The sequence below is a fragment of the Condylura cristata genome, unplaced genomic scaffold (assembly GCF_000260355.1).
Source record: "Condylura cristata isolate star-nosed mole 26May11 unplaced genomic scaffold, ConCri1.0 scaffold00007, whole genome shotgun sequence".
In the NCBI taxonomy this organism is placed as follows: domain Eukaryota; kingdom Metazoa; phylum Chordata; class Mammalia; order Eulipotyphla; family Talpidae; genus Condylura; species Condylura cristata.
This window is the reverse complement of record NW_004567108.1, coordinates 33,479,693-33,503,169: the sequence shown is the minus strand read 5'-3', so window position 1 is coordinate 33,503,169 and position 23,477 is coordinate 33,479,693. Positions and strand designations below refer to the sequence as shown.

The following is a 23,477-nucleotide window of genomic DNA, read 5'->3' as shown; positions in this document are numbered from 1 at the left end:
AATAGCAGTCACTGACTAAATGTTCCTTACCTTTGCTATTCTTACAGGAGACTTTAATCGGCAGTTTTTGGGGCAAATGACACAACTAAACCAGCTACTGGGAGAGGTAAAGGATCTCCTGAGACAGCAGGTAACCGAGACACATCTCCAGAAAAACACCTGGCTTTTGTAAGTGCTCGTGGACTGTAGGCCAGCAGAAGCAGGGAGGCGGGCCTGGAGCCAGACCTTGGGTACCCCACTAGCCCATCACTCCAGAGCTCTTCTAGGAGGGGTGTGGAAAGGGGGGCAAGCCTGTGATGACTGCTCCTGGCCCCAAGCACATGGGCGCTGTTGAGGGCTTTGTCAGCAGTACTTGAAGAGGTGTTTATTAGACTGCTACACATGGGTTCTTTGATTCTGGGTTGCATGTCAGCTATCCCTTTTCCATCCTTTTTCTTCCCCCTTCCCATTTCTAAAGGTCAAAGAAACAACGTTTTTGCGAAACACCATAGCTGAATGCCAGGCTTGTGGTAAGTGCTTTTCGAGTAACTGGCTCATTCTGAGTTGGTCAAGCAGATGCAGCCTGACAAAGGGCCTAGGGTGAGGCTGCACCGACTGTGGTTTCTGGAGGTTTGGCACAGGGTTGCCGAGAAGGAAGTTTCATTATGTATCAAGTATGTTTTTCTGGTAGTGAATAAGCCTGTGGATTATTGGATTTTTCAGGTCCTCTCAGCTTTCAGCTTCCAACCTCCAACACACTGGTGACCCCTGCACCTCCCTCACCCCCAACACCCTCAGTGCGCCGCTGTGACTCCAACTCCTGCTTCCGTGGTGTCCGATGTACCAACACTAGAGATGGTTTCCAGTGTGGGCCCTGCCCTGAGGGCTACACAGGAAATGGGGTCACCTGTTCTGATGTTGATGAGGTAAAAGTTCAACGAGGCGGGGAGGGGCTCCCTAAATATTTGTACATTCTACAGCTTGTGGGGGAAAACCAGGAAGCTGAGTAAGAGAGTACTTGGGTGGTCCTCCTGGCTACGTGAAAGGTACTTCCTCATAAATCCGTAGAGACCCCAAGATGCCACGAGCAGCAGGAGGAAGGAACATTACACACACTTGTTTGTGACATTTCCTCTGTTTCTGCTTTCCTACTGGCCTACGTGGATAAGACACTGAGATTTGGAACTTTGTACTTTTGGGTTGATTATTTCTCTTGAGCATTCTGCTAAAATTTTGACTTCTCCATACTTGCCGGCATGGGAAGGGGATGTTCTCTGTAAGGGTGTATTTCAGTTACAACTGATTTCTTCAGACTTCCTAAAATAGAGGAACAGAGGGGAATCTCTCAGGACTGGTTGAGGAGCCCCATAATGTATGAGTCACTGAAAGTGCCCCAAGATGGGGTCAGAGAGACCTACAGTGAATCCAGGCTGTTTGGCCAGCTGGCAACACCTGTGGAAAGAACTGTTTCAAAACCATGGTTAATCCCTAGTCCAGCCCCAAGCAGTGCTCAGTAGGTAGCAAAGCTGAAGCAGAATGCGGCCTTTCCCTCCCACCTGGCCTGAGGAAGGCTGGAGGACAAATGGAGAGAGCAGGGAGCTCACACCCCCTCTTGCAGGCCCAACTGATTACCTCCCCAGGTAGTAAGCTGTTAGGATGGTTTCTAGTGATCCCTCAATTGAAGAAACATCTGCCCACGCTTCACAGAACTACATCTGGTTTTTATGTGTGAGCTGGAATTTTCCTTCTTTTGAAAGGGCAGGACATGTTCATGTTTTTTACATTAGTTGAAGTGGTTAAAAAAGAGGGGCCAGAACCAATATTCTAGACTCCAAGAGGCTTGGAACAGCCATGGGATTGATTGGGCATGAAGGCAGGCACAGACTGTGATGGATCACATCTTACTGAAGAAACAACTGGCTTGCCTTTGACTTCTCAAGGTCTTTGCATTTGAGCAGTGACTTCAAAAATCCCTTTGAACTCATCATTCAGCTCACAAGTGACCCAGAAGCATTATCCTTTTAGATTTTAAAACTGAATTTTCAAATTCTGAATTAGACTCTCAGAGACTCAGAGTGGGAGGTAGACTAGTTAACATTAAGGACCCTTTCCACTTGACTGTGACATTATTCTGTAATACACCACCGCCCAAAAAGACAGTCCCAGATTGTGTGGGTCAAGGAATTCGGTGGGTAACTACAAAATTGGAAACCTTTAAATTTGTTTTATTTTGCCACCAAAAAAGTGGTTAAGTGAACAGACAGTAGATGAATGAAAGTTTGAGATGGCTTTCTCCATATTGCTAAAAACTTTGATTTTTTGTTGTTGTTGTTGTTTGTTTTTTTTGTTTGTTTTTTTCTCTGTAGTGCAAATACCATCCCTGCTACCCAGGAGTGCGCTGCACAAACTTGGCTCCTGGCTTCAGATGTGACGCCTGCCCAATGGGCTTCACTGGCCCCACGCAACAGGGGGTTGGGATTAATTTTGCCAAATCAAACAAGCAGGTAGGCTGAAGTTCTGCTCTTTTCTATTCCTTTGCTATGTCCATTACCAGCAGAAAAGTTTTGGTTTCCACCTCTTCGGTTTATCCCTTAACCTACTTGAACAACCACTGCCATGTGGGTAGAATGCCATGTGAACAGTGGGCAGTGTGGGACCTTCAGCCCATTCTGAGTATATGCCCGTGAGGTAGAAGGTGAGTGCCGCTGAATTGGGATAATAGAGCATCACTGGAAACAGCGTGGGTCAGTCTCTCTCTACTGTAGAGTGACTTTGTCGATAGCTGTTAAACATCTTGTTCTGTAGAAAAGCTTGATTATCAGGGACACAAAGCCTTGAAAAATTAGATCACTTCTGTAGAGTCATTGTTGCCAATCAGAAGCTGTTTTAGATATGAGAAGATTTCAAGAGCAGAAATAATCCCCTGAGGAAACCCAGCTCCTCCTTATATAAGCTCTAAATTGCCATAAAGCCCTTGAGCACTTTGTGACAGTCTCCATTTATTTCCAAATGTTCGACTATGTCCTGGTCATTACTTAACTGACTGACTCTGAAATTCTTTTTGATGTTTTCAGCCCTTAAAAATGGATGGTCTATAAATATATTTTACTACCTCAGGGAAATTATTAGCTTTGAAGAAGGGCACGGGTTCATCATTTCCTAGCTGCCTATCAGAGGATTCTAGAGGGCATCATTTTTTAAGACTAGAAAAGCAAGGCAGGCCAGACACACAGGAATGACAGGAAGCCATTAGAGTAATGACCCAAAGTTTCCCTTCCTCTCCTCTAAAGACAAAATCTTCAAGACTAACCCCAGGAAAATAGACAAAATGAAATAGAAAATGCTTTATGTAAGCTAGTAAGGAATATTTCCCAGTGGGTTTCCAGCAATGTGGTAGACTGAAATAAAGTAGAAGGAAGCTACTTTGCTAAATTTCACAGCAAATGTTAGTATTTTACTGACATCAAAATAAATAAAAGGAAACATGCAAATTCTGGAAACGAGAAAACTCAAGAGCTGTTAGTGCAAACTGATGCTGCAGCTGCTTATGGGAGGTGGGAGATGGTGGAGAGTCTAGGAGCAGGGTGCCAGGGTCTTCACACCTACTGAGCACAGTAGCTGGAGCGTTAGACCGTTAGAAAGACTTGACATTCCCAAATGAAGCCAGGAACCTCGAAAGCTCCCCAGCCATTGCAAGGGGATGAGACCCAGAAATGTGGAATATCTTTCCATTCCTTAGTTTCTATTGTGGAGGTCTTTCACTTCTTGGTTAAATTTTGTTTCTGGGTATTTTATCCTTTTCAATGTAACTGTAGGTGGGAGACTGTTTTCTGTACTTCTCTCTGATATTTCATCATTGTATATGGAGGCACAACCTGTGCTTATATGTTGTTTTGAATCCTGTTTATTGTTCTAGTGATTTTTAGGTGGCCTTTAGGGATTTTCTATGTGTAAAATCATTTTTTAAGAAGGAAAAGAGGAGATGAGAGAATTTTACTAGTCCCAAAGAAGCTTGATGTCAGTTTTGGGACATGACTGACATAAATGAAATTACTCACAGCAAAAACAAAACTTGCACCAACTATTGTGCAAGCTCCAGATCTTTGTTTTACATTTGATGCAAAAACACAAGGTTAAAAAGAATAGCATAAAACCCAGTTCTGGAGCAGTAAAATCCTCAAGGCCCTGGGTAATGTCCACACCATGACACTTTGTGAAAACACTCCAAAACTCAGGGCCAGGGAAAGGCCCCCAAACAAGAATATGCTCCAATCAAAAATGACAGTTTATATGAAGAAGTTACCATGGGAAAAGCCTGAGAAATGTAAATGTAAAGTTCAAAAGGGTAAAGAGTAAAAGGAAAGAGTAGATAGTCCATAATTAAAGAATAGGGCAAGAAGAAAAAAACAAGTAGTGTAAAACATAATTAAAGGAAGCTGCTTCAATGAAAACAATCATTGACATTAACAACTCAAGATGGGCAAAACAGCTAACAGGAAATTTATAGATTGGAAGGTAGATCTCAGGAAATCATTCCAAGTACAACACAGAGAAATAAAGATGAAAAGTATGAATAAGAGACTAATAGTCAAAAAAAAAAAAAAGCTTAATGAGAAAGTCCAAATTTTGTTTAGTTTACTTCCATAAAAAGAACAGGAGTAGAAGGAAGCTGAGAATTTTCCAAAATTGAAGAAAAGTAGAAATCATCAGACGTGAAAAGTACAGTGTGACCCAAACAGGATAAAGAACCTTCCTGACTGAAAAGGGATGGAACAAATTAATTGTCTTTTCTAACAACTTTAAATACTAGATAGACAATATCACTTGAAATTGGGTTAAGTACAGGCTGGTACAAAACACAGGGAAATTGCTAAAATGACCCTCCAATAACTACTCCACCTAAATTCTGTTGTCACTACACACAGAAATATAAAAAAAGGAAAATTTGTCTGCATTTCTGTTTAAATTGTCTTGTTACACTTTTCTGTACTAGGTCTGCACTGATATTGATGAATGTCAAAATGGAGCATGTGTTCTTAATTCTATCTGCATTAACACTTTGGTAAGTAGTTTTCATGACTTGCTATTAAAGCCAGACCTATTATTAAAAACAAGTGTTTATAGACCATAACCCTCAAAACACATGTAGAATATATAGGCGTAATGTATTTGATTAGCAGAATGTGGACAAACATTTGTGCTGAAAAAGTTTGTAGCATACAGTTGTCCCTTGAACAACATGGATTTGAACTGTCCAAGACCACTTCCATGTGAATTTTTCTTGAAAACAGAGGACAGAACCTATGGTATTGAGACCGTCATATTGTAAGTTTATTTTCCTTATGATTTTCTTTTCTATTATAATATTATAATATCGTACAAGTAACATACAAAATGATTGTTTACTGTAGTTTGTCATCAGTAAGGCTTCCTGTCAGTAACAGAATATTAGTACTTAGTTTTGGCAGAAACAAACATGCAGATTTTTAACTGTGCAAGGATGTTGTTCAATGATCACCTGTAAGAGTAATTTTCTAAATAATATACCAAGCTTGTTCTTTGATAGAAGTATCAAAGCTGATAGATTAATGTTTATTGAATAAATTAATATCTTTGTATTTTCTTTTTAAAACCTGAAGAGTTTCTTAGTTTACAACAGTTTCATATTCTACAATATGCACTACTGGTGCCAACAGGATCCCCAAAGGGTATTTATTAATTTCATAAAACTTACCAAGGTAATAGATATGAAATTAAAATGCTTTTCACTTTAGAGGTCTAAAATTTAAGTATCCGGAAATAGGTTTTATTCCTGAAAGTTCCTGACAGTTGATTCCAGACTGATAAGTCTAGAAGACAGTCTGGTAGACACTCAACAAAATAACTGCTGCCTCCGCAGATAATCATTTCTATCACTGTATCACTGGGAAAATTATTACATTCCCAGTTTTCTTGTATGTAAAAAACATTAATATCGAATTACTTGTTTGAATGTTCACAATAGCCTTCTTACTAGATACTGTTATTATCCCCATTTTACATGTTAGCAAACTGAGGCACAAAAGAGTTAAGCAGTGAAACTAAGGTCACACATCTTATAACACGTCCAGGCTGGCAGCAGAGTCTGCTCGTACCCACACTGTATTGCTGCCCAGGAACAGAGATCTGCTGTTTCATAGCTCTTTACCAGGGCAATGCTAGTCTGCAGAAATAGATAGGGGAGACATTGACATAAAAGTAATTACTAAAGCCACCAGGGAGAGAAACGTAGGTAGTGGACCTGTCTAGAAAATAAAAATGAAGAGAACCCAAAAAATGAAGGAACAGTCAAAGGAAAAATGAACAGAAGCCAAGAAAGAACTGACAAAATGGAGCAGTCCAAAAACAGAAAGATCAAAAATTATCATTGAAAGACATACTTTGAACTTGGCAATTAACAGAGTGTAAGTGACTAAGATCATTGAGTTGCATACTTTATGTGGTTGTCTTGCATGAAATACAAATTTTATCTTAATAAAGTTGTTAAAGAAAAAGTCATGCCTAGCTCTAGAAGCCATTACACTAAAATTGACAGGTCATTTGCCTGGTTTCTTCCATAGCAGCCTCTCTCATCAACAATTCTCAGGCCTATTCTGTGTGCCTATTCCTTTGTTGCTCAATTGCTTAAAAAAAAAAAATAAGATTTATTTATTTATGCACACAGAACTGGAGTACAGGCCAGAGCTACAGGGTGATGAGAGGATTCACCAGAGACAGAGTAGGAAGCAGAACAGGTCAACTGAAGAAGTACACTGCTGAGGGGAGCAGCAGGTGGGTCAGGAGAGGTCTGCAGTGCCATGTGGGTCCCCTGGGGGCTGGGGATTGAACTCGCATGAGAGCATCTGTGGCTGGCTTGCAGGGCTGCACTTTAACCCATTGTACCACCAGGGAGGGCCTAATTTACTTCCTAATCAAACCATCTCCCTTGTCCTTAGATAAACCCTCTCACTTCCCTTCTCAGAAACTGTAGCCCTTTCCCCCACTGCCTTTCACAGAGGAGGTGGCAAGTCAAAGTGATGATTCACCATCTAGTGTCACTCTGCCTTTACTTCTAATCCTTTGTGTCTATTTATCCTGCCATAGTTTCCGATCTGGTGGTGTGTTCACCAGTTGTCTTACCAGACATGCATATAGGCAGAGAGGCAGGCCTGGGTCTCAGTTAATCCTGGCATCTTATACATAGAAGCACAATTGTAATGCAAAAAAAGACACATGGGTTCAATGAAATATAATTGAAAGCCCAGAAATACATGTATGTGGCTCCAGGACTGTACAGTGGGGAAAGGAGAGTCACAGATGGAGCTGAGTGGTCACATGTTTAAAAGGATGATGTTGGATCTCTTGCTAAATCCATTCACAAGAATAAACTCTAGATGGAATAAAGATAGAAGACCTGCAACAATAAAATAAGGGAAATAAGAGAGTAGTAATGATAGTGTTTTTATAAGATCAATGATAAAAGAAGTTTTTGGAAACTTGATCCCTATACCAAAGGAAATAAAAATATAAACAATTATGACTACCTCAAATTAAAAACTTTACACAGAGAAAAAATAGAAGTAGATTCAAGGCATCCTACTGAATGGGAGAAAATATTTACACATTAATGTAAATGACAAAAGGTTAATATTCAAGATACAAAAAGGCTTAGAAAAGCAGCCCAATCAATAGCAGATCTGAACAGACAACTTATCAGGAAGTATTTGTAAGAGGTCAATAGATATATTGAAAATGTTCATCATTGCTTTTAATAAGGGAGAAGCAAGTGAAAACCGTAATGAGTGGCACATACTATTATGTAACCCCAAGTGCTAGAGAGCTACAGAGAAAGAGGACCCTATTAAGCTGTTGGTGGGATGTAAACTTGTGAAGCCACACGTTTTGTAAAATTATCTGAGTTTACCTTAAAAAAGTAAAAATATAAATACCATGTCATCCAGCAACCTTATTCCAAAGAATATAAAACCATCATTTAAAAAAAATCTTAAAAAAAAAAAAGACCCTCGGACCCTCCCTGGTGGTGCACAGCACTAAGCACTTAAGCACAGCACTAAGAAGCTACCACAGCTACTGCAACGCGAGTTTGATCCCCTGCCAGGGAGCTGACCCACATGGCACAGCAGACCTCTCCCGTCTCACACGCTGCTCCCCTCAGCAGTGTTATTTTGTTGATCTGCCTGCCCTGCTCCCCACTCTGTCTCTGGTAAATTCTCTCACCCCCCACACCTCTGGCCTGCACCCCAACTCTTGTATGCATAATTAAATTTTAAAAAAAAAAAGCTAGGCTAGACCCTCTACGGAATTTATTGAAGCCCTTCTTTTTAAAGATTTATTTATTTGTGCATACAGAACCTGAGGTATAGGCCAGAGACTCGGGCGGCGAGAGGTTTCACCAGACAGAGTGGGGAGCAGAACAGGCAGATCTACAAAGTACACTGCTAAGGGGAGCAGCGGGCGGGTCAGGAGAGGTCTGCCAGGCCATGTGGTCACCTCCGGGGCAGGCGGGAATTGAACTCATGCGGAAGTGGCTTTAGCTTCTTAGTGCTGTGCTTTAACCCGCCATTGCAGCCCTCCTTATGATAGCTAGGACATGAAAGCAGTCTAAGTACCCACTGATAGAGAATTGGGTCAAGTTATGTTCCACACACAAGAACACTGTTTTGCAGGAAGGACAGATGAAACATTGACACAGCAGTGGAAGGAGTTGGTGGTAATTATGTATAATAAAGCAAGTCAAAATGACAAAGACAAATACCTGGTATTTACATTATAGACAATTTAACAAAGCAGAGTACTTAGGGAAAAAAAAAAACCAGCAGAGTCACTTTGGAGTGGGGGGAGGAAGTGCACTGGACTATGGTGATGGGAAGCCCATGGAGATTGCAACTGAGATGGAAAAAGACACAAAATGCTGTAAAAAATAAACTATTTAAAAAACAGCAGCCATCGATAAGTGAAATGTATCTGAAGTCAAAATGGAGAAAAGATCAAAGGGAACTAAGGGTCAGGAGTGAGGGGGAAAATAGAGGTAAAAATACAAAATACACATCATTTTCCCCCCAAAAATGCAGAAAAAGTCACACAGTTCTGAATCCATGGCCAATTGTCTTGTCTTTGCTCCCTGCAGGGATCTTACCGCTGCGGGCCTTGTAAACCAGGGTACACCGGTGACCAGACCAGGGGATGCAAAAGTGAGAGAAGCTGCAGAAATCCAGAACTGAATCCTTGCAGTGTGCATGCACAGTGCATTGAAGAGAGGCATGGAGATGTGACCTGTGTGGTATGTCCTTTTTTTTTTTTTTTAAGATTTATTTATTTATTTATTTGTACAGAACTGGGTACAGGCCAGAGATGCGGAAGGTGAGAGGATTCAGAAACAGAGCAGAACAGGCAGATCGACGAAGTACACTGCTGAGGGGAGCAGTGGGCGGGTCAGGAGAGGTCTGCCACGCCATGTGGTCACCTCCAGGGCGGGCGGGAATCGAACTCATGAGGAAGCGGCCTTAGTGCTGTGCTTCAACCTGCTGCGCCACCAGGGAGGGCCAAATCAAAAGTTAATTAAAAGAAAAATTCAGCCCTCCCCAGCAACACAGATAGAGCCTGCCATGGTCCTAATGAAGGAACTTGGTGGATTGGGGAGCAACCAGCAATTTCTCTAATTCCTGTTGGTTGGGCATGTTTATTACTATCAAGGAGCAAGTGTATCTGCGTCTAACTTCTCATTTTCAGTGAACAAATTGATGACTTCCCTGGGATGGTGGGTGATTGGGTTCTTAATATGTTTTTGAATTTGCAATAAGGCACAATGACAGATGGTAAAGGATTAATACTCTTGGTATGACTACTAAGATAATTTCATCTGCCAGAAAAAATGGCTCATTAAAAATGTATTTGTTCCTAGAGGAAATTTTTTCTACATTAAAATGAGTCAAGGACCATACCACATGGTCGAGCTTTCCAGGCCTTCTGCAGGCCCTTAGGCAGTTGCTCACAAATAGGGGCAGTACAGGAGGTGCCTTGGGAGTCCTTCCCTTTAAATCTCTGGGGACAGAAGGACAGTGTGGATGATCCAGAACAGGCGGCCACAGCTATGAAGTCACTGGTCTTAAGTCACTTTATTTTGATTAGCAAAAGCCAGGAAAAATTTTTTTTAAGATTTATTTATTTGTGCATACAGAACTGGGGTACAGGCCAGAGGTGCTGGGGGTAGTGAGAGGATTCACGAGACAGAGTGGGGAGCAGAACAGGCTGTATGATGAAGTACACTGCTGAGGGGAGCAGCGGGCGGGTCAGGAGAGGTATCCCAGCCATCTGGATCACCTCCCGGACAGGGATTGAATTTGTGCTGAAGTGGCTTTAGCTTCTCAGTGCTGTGCTTTAACCCACTGTGCCACCAGGGAGGGCCAAAGCCAGGAAATTTTAACATTCACACCTATCATGTTTCCATTCACTTGGCCATGGCTCGCTCTCTCAGCTGTCTTCTGTGCCCCTTTTATGTCCTGTCATAGGCCAGCTTTTCCTCCCCCTGCTTTTCTGATACCCTGTCGATGTGCGGGTCCCTTTCTTCCTTGTCTCTTCTGCTGTTCTGCCTGTTTTTCCTCTAGGGTCCATCCTGCTCTTGGGCTGAGCTTCCAGGCTCTACCTCACACCCTGGCAATGGCTTTTGGAAGGATTTCCTTTCTCTCCAGTTTGTCAGTGATCCTTTAACGAAGCCAGCTAGGATATGGAGCATGGGGATGAACTCAAAAGTGCATGTTCATCATATGTAAATGTGAAAGACATTGGACTGTGATAAACTTGAAGTCAAGTCCTATCTCTGACCTTGAACAAGAGATATAACCAGTCTGAACCCAGCTGAATATTCTGTAAAATGGGATGATGATGTGATTACCTGACAGGATCATTGTGAAGATTGGAGAAAACAGTTGTTGAGAATCTGGTGTAGAAGAACTCTTGCTTTTTAATGTATATTCTGCTGATTGAGAAGGCTTGCTCTTATTGGCTAGTGGTGGCAGGATACTTGAGTAGGTTTCTTAGGGCAACGGAGACAGAGCCCAGCGATGTGCCTGTGTGAGTTTTCTTCTGTCAATAGAAAAGGGTATGGACAGAGAGAAAACATGTTGGCTCTTTTCTTTGGTGGAAATTGATGAACAAGGCTGATTCAGAGATAGGACTGTGTTTCAATAATAAGAATAGTGCCACAGAAGCCATTTATGTGCTCATTTTTACTATGAGAAGAAATTAGAGAATCAAATGGAAATCATTTTGACAAGAACTCAATCATAAATACCTTTGAAACAGGAATTCTATATAAGAAATTCAGTGCATGATCAGAAATTAAAATGTACCTGAGTTGTTTGTTGCACCATTATTTGCAATAAGATCCTAAAAACAGTAGAAGCTGGTTGAGTTAATTGAGGCCCGCGTGTACTAATGCAGCAGTAGCTGTGCCCATTAAAAGAGATGACCTGAATCTACATGGGAAGGGCAGCAAAGACATATTACCTAAATCCAGGGGCAAAACAGATGTGTGCTGCCAGTTGTGCTAAAGGACAAAACAAGAGAAAAAATGATAGTGGGTTTGCTTGCCTGTGCGTAGCTCCCTTTCTGAATTATACATGAGAAAGGATTGCCTTGGTTACCTGAGGAACTGGAAGGAGTTGTTACTCTGCCTCCATTGGTACCGTTGGAATTTGGAACCAATAGACTATTCAAAAAACAGTTGTTTAAAATCCTGCCCAGCAATGCAAGGAGCTGTAGGCCCAGTCCCAGCAAACTCAGCTTCCCAGACCTCTGACAGGCTTTCCCTCCACAGTGTGGCGTTGGCTGGGCTGGTGATGGCTATGTCTGCGGAAAGGACATAGATATTGACAGTTACCCTGACGAAGAACTGCCATGCTCCGCCAAGAACTGCAAGAAGGTAAGAATATCAAGCAGGAAAAGGTGTGTGTGTGCGTGTGCACATGCGTGTGAGCGAGATGGACTGGCTTCCAAAGCCACACCTAATGCGGATGCTGTATTCTGCAGATTCCATTTAAAATGGTTTCTAAAGTAGGAAAGTATCAACAATAAAGCCAGGCAGTCACAGTCAATCTTGGGTCAGAAATAGTTTTTGACTTAAGACAGATACTAGGTAGGAGGCCAGGGAAATAGAGGTTGCAAAAAGTATACAAGCTGCCAGATGCGTAAGATCTTTCAACTGTAAGGTGAGTATATACATGTTGTAACATGTGAGTATAACTGATAGCACTTAATTGAAATGTGCAAGATAAAAGGTTATGCTCATCAAAAAGGGAAGATGGGGGAAATGTGTGGGATGATCAGTACATTAATTACTGTGATAGAGGATATCTTCACAGCACACGAATGTATGTGTTTATTAGTACTATACACATACCTCACATCTTTTAAATATTTTACCTGTCAATAACGTTAATAAGACAGATGTAGATGTCCCTCTGAGCTGTGTGTCCCCCTAAGGACAACTGCAAATATGTGCCCAATTCTGGCCAAGAAGATGCAGACAGAGATGGCATTGGGGACGCTTGTGACGAGGACGCCGATGGAGATGGGATCCTGAATGAGCAGGTACCTGCTTGGAAGGGATGGCCTGTGGATTCCTCACGCCAGGGATGGGGGAAGGCAGCTTGTGAAGTCAGCTGTTTGTATTTAATCTTTCCAAATGTTCGTTTCCATGCTTGTGTTCATTGCACTACAACTTCTATTCTAAATCTGTTGTTTAAAATATCAAACCAGCAACTTGAGCCGCCTGAGCTCTGACAACTCTGGACAGTGGGGCTGGACCAGGCACACACAGGAGTCAGGTAAAAGACAGAGTAAATGTTTGGCCTTCTGATCCTTTAGGATAATTGTGTCCTGACTCACAATGTGGACCAAAGGAACAGTGACAAGGACCTCTTTGGGGATGCCTGTGATAACTGCCGGTCCGTCCTGAATAATGACCAGAGAGACACTGATGGCGATGGAAGAGGCGATGCCTGCGATGACGACATGGATGGAGATGGTGACTTTCTTGCTTTCTCTTTTCTTTGGGGTCCATTTTCCCTTGGCCTCTGTTCTCTCTAAAGAGTGGGAATAGAAGTACTGACTGGGAGCACCTTCCTGTTCGAGGTGGTTTCACGTGACCTCTGTCTGGGGGCCTCCAGGTTGGCACACTTGTAACAGCAGGAGACACTGCAGCCCATTGCTAATGTTTAATAACTTGGGTGTTTCTGAAACTCTACATCATCATCAGAAGCGGGAGCAGTGTTTTGTCAGGGCTGTGTCTTTGTATAGGAATCTGTCTTCTAGATTATAACTTTCCCCCCATCCTTTTCACCTGTGAGACCTGAAAATGGAGAATTGAACAAGAAGGCCTTGAGCTAGGTCACAGGCTACAGCTTCAGGTTAGATGCCTCCTGTGGAGAAGCAGGTATTTCCCAAGAGACACAGATATCCCATCTGTTCTCAGAAGGGCTCTGAGACGTACTGCTCCTATAGGCACCGCAGGGGCTTCATAGTGTGGCCTGTGTGACTGTCACCCCCTGGGGTAAAACTCCTGAACTCAGGAGCCTCACCTGATGTGTGGGAGGATATGTGTTCCTGTAAAGCTTCACTAACCTATAGGCAAGTATCATCAGTGTAGGCCGGATCTGAGAGCTTCTGGAAACCATCACATCACAGGGTCTTGAAGGAAATTCATTTCATAAATGTCCCCCCAACAGTGTCCTGAGCTTGCTAAAACACAGCCTTCTTTTCTGTGTGCCTAACTGATGACCTGGATCTGTGCTGCTCTGGTGACCAGCTCAACAAAATAATGCCCTGAGCTGTAGCATTTGCCCATTACTGTGATGCAAACACCACTTCTACCTCCATGAATTTGAGCTATATAAGTAGATTATAACTTTTGAACATGAAGCTGGGAAGAGAAGGGTGCGATGACTTGGCTCCAGCACACCTGGCTCTGCCTGAGTTCTGGGTCCCCAACACAGAGCGCACCAGAGGGTGTTCACAAACCCCTCATCTGCTTTTACAGCCCTTGACATCTTAGAACAGTGCTTCAGCTTACTGCACATGTTCAGGCCTCCAGAATCTGTCCTTTGAGGTCACTCAGATAACTCCTGGACAAGACACAACTCTAAGCTGTGCTAGAAGGTGGTCTCCACGTGCCCACCTGGAGGTGTCATCTCTGTGGAACCTCAAGGTTGATATTAGAGACCTATCTGTAGTGTTCGCCTAACTCAAGGAAGCTTTCCTTTCTCACAGGAATAAAAAACATTCTGGACAACTGCCAAAGAGTTCCTAACCGTGACCAATGGGACAGGGATGGTGATGGGGTAGGGGACGCCTGTGACAGCTGCCCCGATGTCAGCAACCCTAACCAGGTTAGTGGGGAATGCGGGCTTCCGACTCCCAGCTGAACACTCCTGTGCCAAGGCTCATTTAAACCCACATCTAAAAAGCACCACAGAACCCACAGGCCCATTCTTTGCAACATGTCACCATATTCCTTCAGAGCAGAGGTAGTGAAAGTGGTACATACTTGGGCCTGGAAAGTACAAGGATGTTACGGGAGTTCTGAGGCCTGCGATGCCATTAGTGATGCGAGCTAAATGACCCTGAAACTTCAGTTCATTCTTCTGAAAGGAAAATGTAACATGCAGATTCACCACCAGGAGCCTCGGGTCTCTTAAGCCTTCAGGCCCCTACACACGCTACGTGTGAACATTCTGACTAAGTTCAGCCAGCGAGGCATCGACTTTCCCATCTCACTCCCCCTTTAGATCTGGATAATTGTGTGTGATGTGTCGTGGATTTTCAAAGCCCTGAAAGAAGGGAGTCATTTTGCCCCCGTGACTCGCTCCCTCCCGGTGCCATTCCAAAGTGCAGACGTGAGCAGGACAGGAGCCTCTCCCAAGCCAGGGCAGTGGCTGGCTGCCTTTCTCGTCTCCACCTGCCGCTTGCTGCCCCAGCGCCCTCTTCCAGTCAGCTCATCTGGTGTGTAGGCAGCCCAGCCATGTAGCTTGATATTTTGGAAAGCTTTTTTGAAGATTCAGCATTGTGCCTACACCAATATGGTGTTGTCCTTTTGCAGTTTTACACCAACCCAATTCCAGAGAAATAATTCCTGAGATCAGTGATGATGGGCCAGGTCTGCCTTCTCTGGAACATTCTGTGCATACAGACCCAGAGATAAATAACAGCACATTCTGTTCTCTTTGCAGTCTGATGTGGACAACGATCTGGTTGGGGACTCCTGTGACACCAATCAGGACAGGTATGGCACATTTGCTGGCTGCATGGAACTGGGTGGGAAAATCTGGAGAGCTTTATCTTCCAGACCTTCTTGCTGCTGCCATGCTTTGGGATCACTCTAGATAGACTGAGCCCTTCCTCTGCTCAGTGATGGGGGTGTGTGTAGAGGGCTGACAGTGTCAGGAGGAGCCTCTTGGCCACAAGCAGTGAGATGCTGTCATAAGAGAGGTAGCGTGCTTCCCCCTGGGCTCTGGAGTGACACAGTTCCACTTACAACCTGGCTAACCTTTGGCAAGTCAGCTACTCTCTGTGCCTCAGTTTCTGCATCAGTAAAATGGAGATGATGGTAGCCTTTGAAGATTGAGTTAAATTTATGGAAAGTGCATATTACAGTTTGCTTCATAGATGGCACTTAACAGATATTAGCCTTTATGCTATTCTTTCAGCTTGGGAACTTTTCATCATCCTACCAAAATAGAAAGCTGTCAGTTTACAGAGAGATGACTATTGTTTCATTGCTCTGGAAATTTTCCGTTCAGTTTTCCTTGTTGAGTGGAATTGCTCTATGCCAGTGAATTCTGTCAGCCCCCCAGCCCCACGCAGGTGGAGTCCCACATGACAGCCCAGTTTGGGGCACCCTGCAAGAAGAGAGTGCAGCCTGACTCTGCTTGGTGTGAAATCGGCCCAGCCCTTTACCAGCATGTGGCCCAGGCATGACCTTAGACCCCTGGCTGGCTCAGATGGGGCATCACGGGAGTGCAGACACTTGTGACTGCCGTAGGGACATGGCCATCCAAGGGGCTTAGCCCTTTCGTCTCGGTCAGGAATCCTTAGAGGCAGCAGTGCAAGGAAGCAGGCGAATGGCACAGAGGGAGATTGTTAGTGTCCAAGCACCAGGAGAGGCAAGGGGTGACAACCTGACACGGGCTGGCCCTGTTTTGATGGCGCTCGATAACCGCCCTAAGTTACAACGGCCACGGTGTGCCAGCCGCAGGTGCTCTGCCTTCTGGTTATCATCTACAGGATGTCCAAATAGCTTTTCCCACCAGCCTCTAGATTTTTACCTATAATCATCCTGCTCCATTGCGATGCCCATAGAGAGGAAGAACTGCTTGTTTTTGCTTAAAAATGTTTAAGGCTAGAAAGAATGGCTTCTAATGGAATGGCTCGGTCTTATGATTAGAAAAGCCTCTTGGCTGCATTCTGGGGGTGTTCCAAGGCTTGAGACAGGTCAGATCACTTTCTCTAGGCTGCTCCTCCCCCTGCATGCACCTGGAAGTGTGACCTGCAGGTGTGGACAGGTTCCTGGCCTCCCTTCCCTGGGAGCAGGTGAAAGGAGTGTCTTGCTCTGGCCCTAGTAGCCCTCGGAGGTACCCATCAACCCAGGGAAACCCTGGGGTGACAAGCAGGCTCATCACCAGGTAGGCAGAGAACTGAGAAGTGCAAGACCAGGCAGAGCCAGCCCGCGCACTGGCCTCATGTTCTCACCACCACTCTCGCAGGGCGTTCATGTCTGTTCCTTCTCAGACCTTCTGGCCAAGGGCTATGAAGAATCTCAGAAAGAAAACACTGAAGAGCTTCTTTCAAGCCAGGCATTTCCCAAGTGCTTTTCATATATTCAAACTTTAGTTTAATATGCAAGCCTCTGAGCCAGGATCTGTTACATCCCCATCTTATAGATGGAGGTGCTGAGCCACCCAGGGGTCTAAGGTCATGCCTGGGCCACATGCTGGTGAAGGGCTGGGCCGATTTCACACCAAGCAGAGTGGGGCTGCACTCTCTCCTTCTGTAATCTGACGCAGGGTGCCCCAGACTGATATGAGCATCTGGTCACAAAAGCATAAATCACCCTTACCTTCTTGAGGAAATGATCTGCTCTTAGCAGTTTGAGGAAGTGGGGAATGTTTTCTAAGGCCCTAGAGCAGCTTCAGCTAAGGACAGTAGGTTTGATTAAAGACCAAGCCTGGCGGAAACCCAGACCCAGACATTGCCCCTAGACTCTGCCTCCTCTGCTGAAATGTGACACAATCACCCCCTGCCTTGCCCCCACAGTGATGGAGACGGGCACCAGGACAGCACAGACAACTGCCCCAACGTTATTAACAGCGCCCAGCTGGACACTGATAAGGATGGAATCGGTGACGAGTGTGATGACGACGATGACAATGATGGCATCCCAGACCTGCTGCCCCCTGGACCGGACAACTGCCGGCTAGTCCCCAACCCAGGCCAGGAGGATAGCAACGGTAACACGGCTTCGCCCTCACTGCACATGGCCCCAGGGCGCCCTTCAAGCACACACATGGGCAAGGCACTCACCCCGCCCAGGTGGCCACTCTGAGGCGCTGCAGCGGGCAGGCAGGAGGTTCCGGGAAGAGTGCCGTGCAGCCCTAGGAGAGCTCACGCAGGGCCGGGAGAGGCCCTGCCCTCTTGCTTGTTCACTCAGTAGAGTGGCACAGCAGCAGGTGGCTTAGGGGAATTCACAGGCCAAGCCTCCATGGGAGGGAGAGCTCGCAGTCAGGCAGAGGGCCAGTGAGTGGCATGTACCCACAGCTGCCCACACTCGGGTCTTTCAATGATCCATCATGTCAGCTGATCAGAAAACACTTGAAGGCCAGAGTCAGCCTAGGATCATTAGAAATGATGGTCTCAGATACTCTGATAACAATTTCCCTAACATAAGGTCTGCCACTTTGTAAACCCCACTGTCTGGGATCGAAAGAATTTCTTGGACACAGTGCAGGTGTTTAAACTGACTGACCTTACAAGAAGCTGGCTGCTGTGCAGGCCTGAACCAGATGCGGGCAGGTAGACACGACTGATGCCAGGCGCCTCTCCCAATGCCGGGGGAAGCCTGTAGGCCTGCAGGTGGAGCTTAGACTCTGTCCTAGCTGCTTCCCAGCCTCCTTCCTCTGTGTCTGAGCAGGGCAGGTGTAGCCTCATCAAGCCCCTTCTCCCCGCCAGGTGATGGAGTGGGCGACATCTGTGAGACGGACTTTGACCAGGACCACGTCATCGATCGGATCGACGTCTGCCCAGAGAACGCGGAGGTCACCCTCACGGACTTCAGGGCCTACCAGACTGTGGTCCTTGACCCTGAAGGGGATGCCCAGATTGACCCCAACTGGGTGGTCCTAAATCAAGTAAGTGTCACACCCCTGCCGGCAACACATGGTGTCCTGCCCCACGGCAGGCCATGTTACAGGGGAGTGGCCAGGTCTTACAAGGCTTGTCAGCAGGCTGATGCCTCCAGCAGGGGCACAGGGGGGTCGGGCAGTCATCACACTAGAAGTAGGCTTTTCAAGGAAGGGTTTATTGAGCCAGCAGAAGTAACACCAGCAGTTATTCCACCTCGCAGGGCGTCCCCGGTGGCTCAGGGGTTGAAGTCTCAGTGCTGTCCAGCTCTCACCAGCCGGTGCAGCACACCTGTTTCACCCACTGCTTCCCACTCTCTGGTGAATCCTTGCACACTCCCCACACCTCTGCCCTACACCCCAGTTCTGTGTGCCTAAAAAATAAGTTATTTCTATGCAGCTTTGAGTAATTTATTTTTAACAAAGGAAGCCAGTCCCCCTCACTCACCTGTGGTTCCCAAGGTCCTGGTTTCTTAAGAACACCCTTAAATCTCTCTGCAGGGCATGGAGATTGTGCAGACCATGAACAGCGATCCTGGCCTGGCAGTGGGTATGTCCAGAGCATCCAGTGCCACTCACGTAGATTCACTCTTTCCAGGGATTCTTGTGGCTTATATTTCTCTGATCTTTACAGGATACACAGCTTTCAACGGAGTTGACTTCGAAGGGACTTTCCACGTAAATACTCAAACAGATGATGACTATGCTGGCTTCATCTTTGGTTACCAAGATAGCTCCAGCTTCTATGTGGTCATGTGGAAGCAGACAGAGCAGACATACTGGCAAGCCACCCCCTTCCGAGCTGTTGCAGAGCCTGGCATTCAGCTTAAGGTAGGGTGCTTAGAAGTCACCCATTTCTCCCCCCCCCCCCCATCTTCCATGCCTGTCACCTTTTCAATTCATGTCCTCCCACATGGCATTTAACTCATCTCAGAAGTGAATGCATGTGTGCTAGTGTTCAAATTAGGGCCTTGCCTTCATGTTGAGGACCTACATTCTCACCTCTGGGTGACTAATGTTGAGAATTCCGGCTGGAGTAGCGTCCCGATGTTAAAGGTTTGGGGGTACAGTCACATGTACATGCTACTGGATACTGACTAGTTTGTTTCCTCGGGGAAGCCCTTCAGTCTAAAATTAGCTCCACTGTCACCCCGGCTGGGAGCTCTGGGTTTACAGAATGCAAAAACATGGAGGACACACCACAGTAGAAACAGCATTGGAGTGGTGAGAGCAACACCCCTTGGGATCTGGGACAGGTGGTCTGTGTGTTCTACTGTAAAATCCTGCTCATCTCTTATCTAGGCTGTCAAGTCCAAGACAGGGCCTGGGGAGCATCTCCGCAACTCCCTGTGGCACACAGGCGACACCAGTGACCAGGTCAGGCTGCTGTGGAAGGACTCCAGGAATGTGGGCTGGAAGGACAAGGTGTCCTACCGCTGGTTCCTGCAGCACAGGCCCCAGGTGGGCTACATCAGGTAGGCCCTTCTCCTCACCTTGCACTTGAAGCAAAGCACCACTCCACTCGGCCTCACAGAGCCTGCTCTGCCCTGAGCAGGGAGGGTTGCCAGGCCCTCCTGTCAGGTTACATACAGCTCCTAGAAAAAAATGAGGACACAGCCTGACTGTATAGAGTATTAGGGCCAGGCTGGTACAGAAGCACCTCCTATGGGCAAAGAGAGTCTTGGGTGAGCACCCTTTCCACCCCAGTCACCTCCTTGTGATCGCTTCAGATATTTTGCATTGCCTTGCTGAGACTCCCTTATAACCTTGTCTTCCCTTCTGGATTGTCAACTCCATGCGGGAGGTCACTATGCTAGATTTCATCTTGTCTCCTCCTGACTCTACCACGTGCACTGGAACAAATCTCTGTATTTCCCTACTAAACTGAGGAGTTATGCTGGCATGTGGTTACATCTTGCAAATTTAGACGGTGTACTTACTTGCAGATCAAACCAAAGCCAGCTTGTGTAGTGCTTCTAGAAAAGGATACCAGTTGCATTCTCCTCACCAGGGCAGGAGAACAGCCTGTAGAGGAAAAAAATCTTGAGGGTTAATTCATCTTCTGCTCTCTGAAACATTACGTTAAAAGTACTATAGGTCTCAGCCTAAGATGCAAATGTTTCTGGCCCCATTAAGTCCAGTGCCCCTTTCCATAATATTTTGAAATCTCTTCTGTCCCCAAATCAGGAAATCTAACCTACACATAATCATGTAAACTCAGTCTGACCCCTAACAAGAGAAATAATTTTAAAATCATGTAAATGCCTGGACAAATCACAACAAAACAGACTGAAATAGACACTTGCCCCTTTACCTACAATCACTGGGAATGTGATATTCTAATACGGACTGTGTTGGTGACTTAAGTACTATGGTGGTGTTGCTAGTGTGATATGAATTTATGATAAAACCGTTGTTAATTTTCCAACACGAGGAAATCAAAGTTTCTCATTTTAATATAAACTTATTTTTCCAACAGTACTCAAAATGCTTGATGTTCACAATTAGAAGGGAGTTAGATTCTAAGCCTTGATAGTTAAACAGCTCTTTCACTTACCCCAGTGTCTAGAGGAACATTCCAAAAATTATGGGCTGCAGGATAGGCTTCTGCCACTACATGCCACAGTGACAGCCAAAAGTGCCCTCTGTTGGCATAAAGGGTTAAAGCACAGCAGTATGAGCCTGATCCCCAGCCAAGGTGGTGACACGTGGTACAGGAGACCTCGCCTGCTCCCCTCAGCAGGGTATTTCAGTCAATCTTCCTGTGTTCTGTTCCTCACTCTGTCTCTAGTGAATCCTCTCACCACCACCCCCATACCTTTGGGATGTACCACAGTTCTTATCTGAAAGTGCTCTCACACATTTTTAAATTTTTTCTCAGAGTGCTGCCACTCTGATGAGTATCATAGCTCAGATTCCACCAAATGTTGTCAATTAGACTTAAGGAAGAACAGTAGTGCTTAAGCACAATGTATAGATACCTTCACAGGATGATGAAATCACAGCTTTTTGGTTATGTGTCAGGATGTGATGTCTCTAGCTCATCAGCAAGAATCTGCCCTCAGGGGCAGCAGCTAGCCGACACTCTGATACTCCCTGCTTCAGACCCAGTCACCAAGAGCCATGTGTATAAAAGGTGAGACCTTTGGGTCTCCCAGTAGGAAATTTACCTTGGTTTGGATTTCATGGAGACCCACTCCAGTTCTCCTGTCTGCAGGGTGCGATTTTATGAAGGTTCTGAGTTGGTGGCCGACTCCGGAGTCACCATAGACACCACCATGCGTGGAGGCCGGCTTGGCGTTTTCTGCTTCTCCCAGGAAAACATCATCTGGTCCAACCTCAAGTATCGCTGCAATGGTAATAACATGCATGCTTGTTAACTGTGCATGATTACCACCAGGATTAATCAGATAATGCACCTTGTTTTTATAGCATCTTTTCCTCCCAGAAACTTAAAGCGCCTGTCATATATTGATTGCAACCTGATGTTCCCTGTGAAATGGTAAAATAAATGGCAAGTTGATAGATGAGCAAATTGAGATCCATAGATTTAAACTGTTTGGCTTAGGGTTTGGGGCTTAGAGAAATGCAGTCAGGTTGAATGTATAGGCAGCCTTTATTTTCACAGGGCTCAAACATAATCACAGACTCAGAACCCACTCTGCCTGCTAATTTTCTCTAGGCCTGTGAATGAGCACTCCTGGGCTTTAAGCCAACAGTTTGCAAAGCTGCCTGCAGTAGAAAATGGCTGCTGGGCCTGCTGGTGCCTGTCAGCAGGCTGACAGTGACCCCTACAGGATGCATGCACACAACATAGAAACCCCAGTTCCCGGAGGAAGCTGGCTTACTCACCCCTATGCCTGTTCTTGCTTGCAGATACCATCCCAGAGGACTTCCAGGAGTTTCAGACCCAGCATTTCGATCGCCTGGATAATTAAGGAAACAGTCCCACAATTGCTTGTCCACACACTAAAGCTATATATTTTTTAACTTCATACAACTTTCTTTATACACCCTGTGGCTTTCTTTTACCAACTTTTTTAATATGATTGTGGCAATAAAGAAATAATTTCTAAAAACCATGTCGCTCAGGCATACGTACTCGAGTTCATCCTTCAGTGGCAATTCCATTGTTCTCCAAAGTATCCAGGTCGAACTTGCAGGGGGATCTTTTTCTTCCTCAGGCCAGATCAGCCAGTGAGATGGAATGTGCGTGAGACTTAGGAGGCCCAAGGAGTCATCTTCGGTGCCTCCATAGTCTTGTGCTCACCTCAGTGACTGTGCTCAGGCCTCCTGCCCTATAAAGACTCTTCCTAGCCAGTCTCCATAGATGTGTCCCCTTCTTTCAAATGCCCTCACCTCACCCACCCCACACACAACTATTGTTCCTTAATAAAATTGTAGTGATTTATATATTTGGCTCCCCCTAGTGGAATGTAGACTTACTGCGCTGAAGGGCCATGTTGGTGCAGTCTCCTCAGTGCCTAACAGTACCTTGGCAGTCAGCAATGTTGGAGCAGATGCTGGCGTGATGGATGAATGCCTTTTAGATAGCAAGGACTGTGGAGTATATATAAATGGATTAGTAAGTATATGGAGTATATATAAATGGATTAGTAAGCCCTCCAACTCTAAAAGTTTCCCACAACCTGTGCTATTGGTATTACTGACGCTGTGCTAGGGCGGAAAGTTCCCAGATTTGTACACTAGCTTTCTTTGCTATTCCGTGAATAAGACAAAGATCCATGCACGTTTTTATAAGTTCCCTAAGAATTTTCTTTCAAAGGGCATTGCTTTCTCTTGGTCCGCTCCTCTGTTAGGTGGTCTGTGAGGAGGAAGACTTGAGAATCTTTAAGGAATTCTGTTAGTTTATCAGATCTGAAAAACAGCTGATTCTCATTATATGGAACATTCCTGTGAGCCTGATTTCCTCAGCAAAACCTCTGCCTCTGTTCTCCCTGAGGATGGCAGAAAGGGGAGGCAGCCTCCTCCCACCCCCCACGTCTCCCTAGTGTTAGCTGTACACTCGCTCTGAGATAGGAAATGTCCACAGGAAACAGTGAATCAGTG

General features: G+C 45.3%; 1 protein-coding gene across 1 annotated transcript in view; it reads left to right on the top strand.

Moving 5' to 3' along the window:
• Positions 1–22,457, top strand: part of THBS4 (thrombospondin 4) — a 41,522-nt gene extending 19,065 nt beyond the window's left edge. The window contains exons 5-22 of the mRNA XM_004678174.2: positions 48–130; positions 458–509; positions 703–905; positions 2,346–2,483; positions 4,973–5,041; positions 9,146–9,298; positions 11,834–11,938; positions 12,499–12,606; positions 12,883–13,042; positions 14,284–14,402; positions 15,243–15,295; positions 17,326–17,519; positions 18,238–18,416; positions 18,909–18,957; positions 19,042–19,238; positions 19,710–19,882; positions 21,625–21,764; positions 22,284–22,457. Of these exons, the coding sequence (XP_004678231.1) occupies positions 48–130; positions 458–509; positions 703–905; positions 2,346–2,483; positions 4,973–5,041; positions 9,146–9,298; positions 11,834–11,938; positions 12,499–12,606; positions 12,883–13,042; positions 14,284–14,402; positions 15,243–15,295; positions 17,326–17,519; positions 18,238–18,416; positions 18,909–18,957; positions 19,042–19,238; positions 19,710–19,882; positions 21,625–21,764; positions 22,284–22,345 (2,237 nt within the window). The 3' untranslated portion in view covers positions 22,346–22,457. The remainder of the gene's footprint in view (positions 1–47; positions 131–457; positions 510–702; positions 906–2,345; positions 2,484–4,972; positions 5,042–9,145; positions 9,299–11,833; positions 11,939–12,498; positions 12,607–12,882; positions 13,043–14,283; positions 14,403–15,242; positions 15,296–17,325; positions 17,520–18,237; positions 18,417–18,908; positions 18,958–19,041; positions 19,239–19,709; positions 19,883–21,624; positions 21,765–22,283) is intronic.
• The last annotated feature ends 1,020 nt before the right edge of the window (positions 22,458–23,477 follow it).